At 42.7% G+C, this 5,361-nt stretch overlaps 1 protein-coding gene across 1 annotated transcript; it reads right to left on the minus strand.

Moving 5' to 3' along the window:
• Nucleotides 1-1,197: 1,197 nt before the first annotated feature.
• LOC124695079 (putative F-box protein At1g23770) lies at nucleotides 1,198-2,252 on the minus strand. Its single transcript, XM_047227970.1, has one exon. It carries the CDS (start codon nucleotides 2,227-2,229, stop codon nucleotides 1,198-1,200), a length of 1,032 nt encoding a protein of 343 aa, XP_047083926.1. The 5' UTR covers nucleotides 2,230-2,252.
• Nucleotides 2,253-5,361: the final 3,109 nt, after the last annotated feature.

Genomic DNA, 5,361 nt, shown 5'->3' on the forward strand with positions numbered 1-5,361 from the left:
GTCCTCTGCTGAGTTGCATGTCATTCAATACTTCCTCCGTGCTAAAATAAGTGTCTCAGTTTTGTCTAGATTGACCCATTTTAGTTACAGATACATCCGTATTTAGAAAAAGTTGAGACGCTTAGTTTAGAACAGATGGATAACAGTTAAAAAGAAAACAGCTTGATATTGCTACATATTTGATGTTGCTACTCAGAAGGACACTGGTAAGTCAGAACTATCCAACTTCTAAGTATTTCACACCAACGCAATGTAAGAAAATATTTCTTTCTCGCTACAAAGAAAAGTACTTCATTCTTGCTACTAAGAAAACCACCAGTGAACTTTATAAACTTCACAATGTTTCATAGTGACAATAGACACTTCCAATCTCTTCAACAGATTGTGCTGAGATAATAACATAACCATGGTCCTATTTACATATTTACTGATGAAAAAACTGGTGCAGTTGAAGAAGTGAGATAAAAACCTACCAAAGTTACTTATTAAGCTTTCTAAAACGAAAATTGATATCGAAAATTTACGAGGAATGAACTTTGTTTGAGTGAATTCTTAACTAATATTAGAGCTAAATCTATATCCTACATAATGTTTTTTAAACTTGCGCTGTGCAAGTTGCCATGCTGAGCCTCTCTGCTTTTGGAAGTCATTACTGATTGTTTTCTGTTACAATTGCTTATTTCTTGTCTCCAAGCAAAAAAATTGATTCTTGCATCTGACCCTAACCATCCTATTTACATATTTATTGATGAAAAAACTGGTGCAGTTGAAGAAGGGAGATAAAAACCTACCAAAGTTACTTATTAAGCTTTCTAAAACGAAAATTGGTGTCAAAAATTTACAAGGAGTGAACATAAGCTCTCCGAATCGTAAGTCTAAAGTTATTATCGTATACATTAGGCCAATGAAAATAGCTAGATCAATAGTATGAGAAGAGACAAGCACCTTAGAAACAGAGCATGGAACAAAACGAAGTTGGCACAAAACGTAGGACATAACAAGATATAAAAAGAAGTTTATAAGGATAAGAGCACTACACATGTGCAGCTTATAAGTATGCACAAGACAGACTATGTATCTCCCTATGAAATACTCAAGATACTAGTGAAACTCATATGATAACTTGAATCAAGGAGACCTTGAAGATGACCCCCAAAATTGCAGCAGGGTGAGATGTTGCGCCCCTGATTTCCGAAGCTACACCCAGGAAGTTGCAATTGGCAGACGGTCCGAATCATCATCAATTGTCAAGAAGTTAGGTACGCTAGGAGGACTGTTCCCCCAGGCATAGTCCATATACAATCCACTGCAATCTGGAAAGCCCAAAGGATCATCAACTTCCAGGACGTAAAGTGGACTAGGAGGAAAGTTCCCCCAGCCATAGTCCATAGAACTTGTTCTGGGTCTCTTGCGCTGCCTTCTACTGTTGGCCACCTTCCGAGTCCAAGCTACCTCAAACCACTTCTTCCAATTCCTGCCCCATCTAGAACCGTCACCAAGCGTATTCAACTCCAGCGCAAACTTCCTCTCCCAAAGATCATTATCTGCTGCAAGATCCTTCAGTTCCTTGCATGTGCACTGAACCTTTGCAAGATCCACCCCAGGAAGAAGCTCCAAGACCTTATCCTTCAGTTCATCCGGCAACGCCATCAAGCACGGCGGCAAGGGCAGCCCGTTCAGCTGGCACAGAGATATCATCAGCGGAAGACACAGCTCGTCCTTCAGCACCCTCCACAGCTCAAGAATCTCCTTCTCCTCAGCTGCACCCACTGCATCGCTGCTGTCGAGGTATAGCAACGGCGCCAGCTTTGGCAACTCCAGGCAGAGCCGAAGTACCTGTGACTGTGCCCCGGGCACACACGCGTATATCATCACGAAATTCGGCATCAATGAGTAGTTCAACACCACTGTGTTCCCCTCTTCAGCAGCCTCGGGTAACATGGCAACGAACTCCGGTAGGGTGTATTTGGCGGTCAGTGTTGTCGAAGCACCAGAGACAGAGTTCTTGAACAATCCGAGGCGAGATCCCGGCGGGTTTGCGGCGAGGAAGCCCGCATCGACCAGAGCTGCCTGCAGGGCCACGGCTAGGCGATGGATAGCGGTACACCCTGCGCCTGACGCGTTCCCCGCTTCCATCTCCCGCTTGAGAGCGGCAATCACGAAGCTCGACGAGCTCTTGGTCGCGGCGACGGGCTCCGCCATCGCCGCATCGGGCGGATCAGATGCCATGGCCGGCAAACTAGGATCGATTGTGGGTTTCGCGGCAGCGACGGAAGAACAGGGTCCAGGTGCAGGGCTTGCGGCAGTGACGAAGAACCCCCGCCTTCCCGGCAGATTTGAAACAGGATCGACGGCAATCTGCCCGGTGGAGACTGCACGGATTAGGGTTCCGGGGAAGACAGCAATCTGCTTCCAGGCCGGGAAGGGTTTGAGGAGCCGGTTGCTGCGATGATTCTGCGAGCGCGTGAAGTACAACAAGCGTAGAGGAAGTCACGGGATGCGATGCAAGGCGGCCCGGCCCTGGGGCCCTGAAACCAAAGGGGCCCATGTGTGCCCTGTACCTACAATGGCTTGGCCCAAGAGTCCAACATGTCTTGTTAAAATATACATGTATCACGTTTTTTTGGACGGAGGGAGTATTTTTTTACTTGATCCATCTAATAATACCTCAAAAACACTTCGTCTATTGTACCATTTTCATTTTCACCTAATAATAATAAAAATATTTTTGTTCACAAATAGATGTCTTAGATTTGTCAAAACTTGAATGTATATAGACACTATTTTATGTATAGATACTTCTAAATTTAAATAAATTAGAGACATATGTTTATGGATGGAGGGAGGGAGTACATGGCACAAAATAGTCCATTCAATAATTTGAAAATACCCCCTTACAAAAAAAATATAGTTGCTACCATAGTTTCAATATGCTCCACTCCTAGCTCGTCACCGCCTCATCATGGATACCCTCCTCCATGGTCGGCCGCCACTACAACTCCCTAATTGGCCCAGTGGAGGATCTAGCTAAATATGCCAGGATGGCCCATGGGTGGAATTGTCCATAGAAATATTTTATTTTACTTCTATGGTATATAGGTTACATAGAAATATGTACCCTATATATGATCCACCACTATTGATCTTCCACCAAGTTGCCATGATCTTGACCGCTAGGAACCACGGAGTCCATCCACGTGATCACATCGGACTCTAACTCCTTAATCCAACAATTAGGGTTTTGTCACTTGGTATCCCGCTCCGGCCACTTCCACGCGTATTGTCCTCTAGAAATTGCATCCTCCTCCGCTTCCTCTCGAATTGATTCATGTCTCGAGTTAAAAAGGATTGCGATACGTCCGTGAGGGGACAAGTAACGATATGTAGAAGGAGTTCACACTGGCATGCAAAACAAGTTGACATGGGGGGGGGGTGTTGCATGTAAAAACTACTTCCACCAGGTTTGAATGTTTAAGAGGGAAAGATAACGTTGATTTGCATGAGAATGACTTGTACTAATTGCAAATAGTCCCGAATGAATGGAATAAATTCGTTTCCTTCGAGTTGTGTAATAAACCGGACCGAGCAAGAGTAATATAAAGATCTTCAATTATTTTTTTGTGGTAATTTTTCAACGAGAAGCGTTATACGATGGTAGCGTACGAAAGGCATGTATTCACTTAGACTCCCACATCATCTAGAGAAGGCGATAGATATAAATTGCACAATGCATTATCTCTCGTTGTCATCACTAGCAACCTATGGAAATTGATAAACTTTTGGCCAAAAATTGATTGGCTAAAGGAAGATATATGGTACTTTCTAATAGATTATCCCTTAGGAAAAGTAACTTTATCTTTATTATTTATTTATCTCTCCTTCAACTAAGGAAAATATATAACAGGACACACTATGTGCTCTTCTCCTTAATTACTTGTCACATGATGTTTTATCTAGGTGGCATGTGCTCTCCTCCTTAATTACTTATCACATCATCTTGTTTTGTGTAGGTGTGATGCGTGTGGTTGACACGTCCGTTGGGAACCCCAAGAGGAAGGTGTGATGCGCACAGCGGCAAGTTTCCTCGATAAGAAACCAAGGTTTAATCGAACCGAGTAGGAGTCAAGAAGCACGTTGAAGGTTGATGGCGGCGGGATGTAGTGCGGCGCAACACCGAGATTCCGGCGCCAACGTGGAACCTGCACAACACAACCAAAGTACTTTGCCCCAACGAAACGAGTGAGGTTGTCAATCTCACACGGCTTGCTGTAACAAAGGATTAACCGTATTGTGTGGAAGATGATTGTTTGCAGAAAACAAGTAAAACGAGTATTGCGAGTAGATTGTATTTCGAGTATAGAGAATTGGACCGGGGTCCACGAGTTCACTAGAGGTGTCTCTCCCATAAGATAAACGAGCATGTTGGGTGAACAAATTACAGTTGGGCAATTGACAAATAAAGAGGGCATGACCATGCACATACATATTATGATGAGTATTGTGAGATTTAATTGGGCATTACGTCAAAGTACATAGACCGCTATACAGCATGCATCTATGCCTAAAAAGTCCACCTTCAGGTTATCATCCGAACCCCCTCCAGTATTAAGTTGCTAACAACAGACAATTGCATTAAGTATTGCGCGTAATGTAATCAGTAACTACATCCTTGAACATAGTGAAGGAGATATGCCCTAGAGGCAATAATAAAGTGGTTATTATTTATATCTTTATGTTTATGATAAATGTTTATATATCATGCTAGAATTGTATTAACCGAAACATCAGTACATGTGTGATATGTAGACAAACAAGAAGTCCCTAGTATGCCTCTTAAACTAGCTTGTTGATTAATGGATGATTAGTTTCATAATCATGAACATTGGATGTTATTAATAACAAAGTTATGTCATTATGTGAATGATATAATGGACACACCCAATTAAGCGTAGCATAAGATCTCGTCATTAAGTTATTTGCTATAAGCTTTCGATACATAGTTACCTAGTCCTTATGACCATGAGATCATGTAAATCACTTATACCGGAAAGGTACTTTGATTACACCAAACACCACTGCGTAAATGGGTGGCTATAAAGGTGGGATTAAGTATCAGGAAAGTATGAGTTGAGGCATATGGATCAACAGTGGGATTTGTCCATCCCGATGACGGATAGATATATTCTGGGCCCTCTCGGTGGAATGTCGTCTAATGTCTTGCAAGCATATGAATGAGTTCATAAGAGACCACATACCACGGTACGAGTAAAGAGTACTTGTCAGAGACGAGGTTGAACAAGGTATAGAGTGATACCGAAGATCAAACCTCGGACAAGTAAAATATCGCGAGACAAAGGGAAT

This window comes from Lolium rigidum, chromosome 3, assembly GCF_022539505.1.
Source record: "Lolium rigidum isolate FL_2022 chromosome 3, APGP_CSIRO_Lrig_0.1, whole genome shotgun sequence".
NCBI lineage: Eukaryota > Viridiplantae > Streptophyta > Magnoliopsida > Poales > Poaceae > Lolium > Lolium rigidum.

What these genes read in the sequence shown, in the direction of transcription:
- LOC124695079 (XM_047227970.1), bottom strand. Translation starts at nt 2,229, where the DNA reads ATGGCATCTGATCCGCCCGATGCGGCGATGGCGGAGCCCGTCGCCGCG.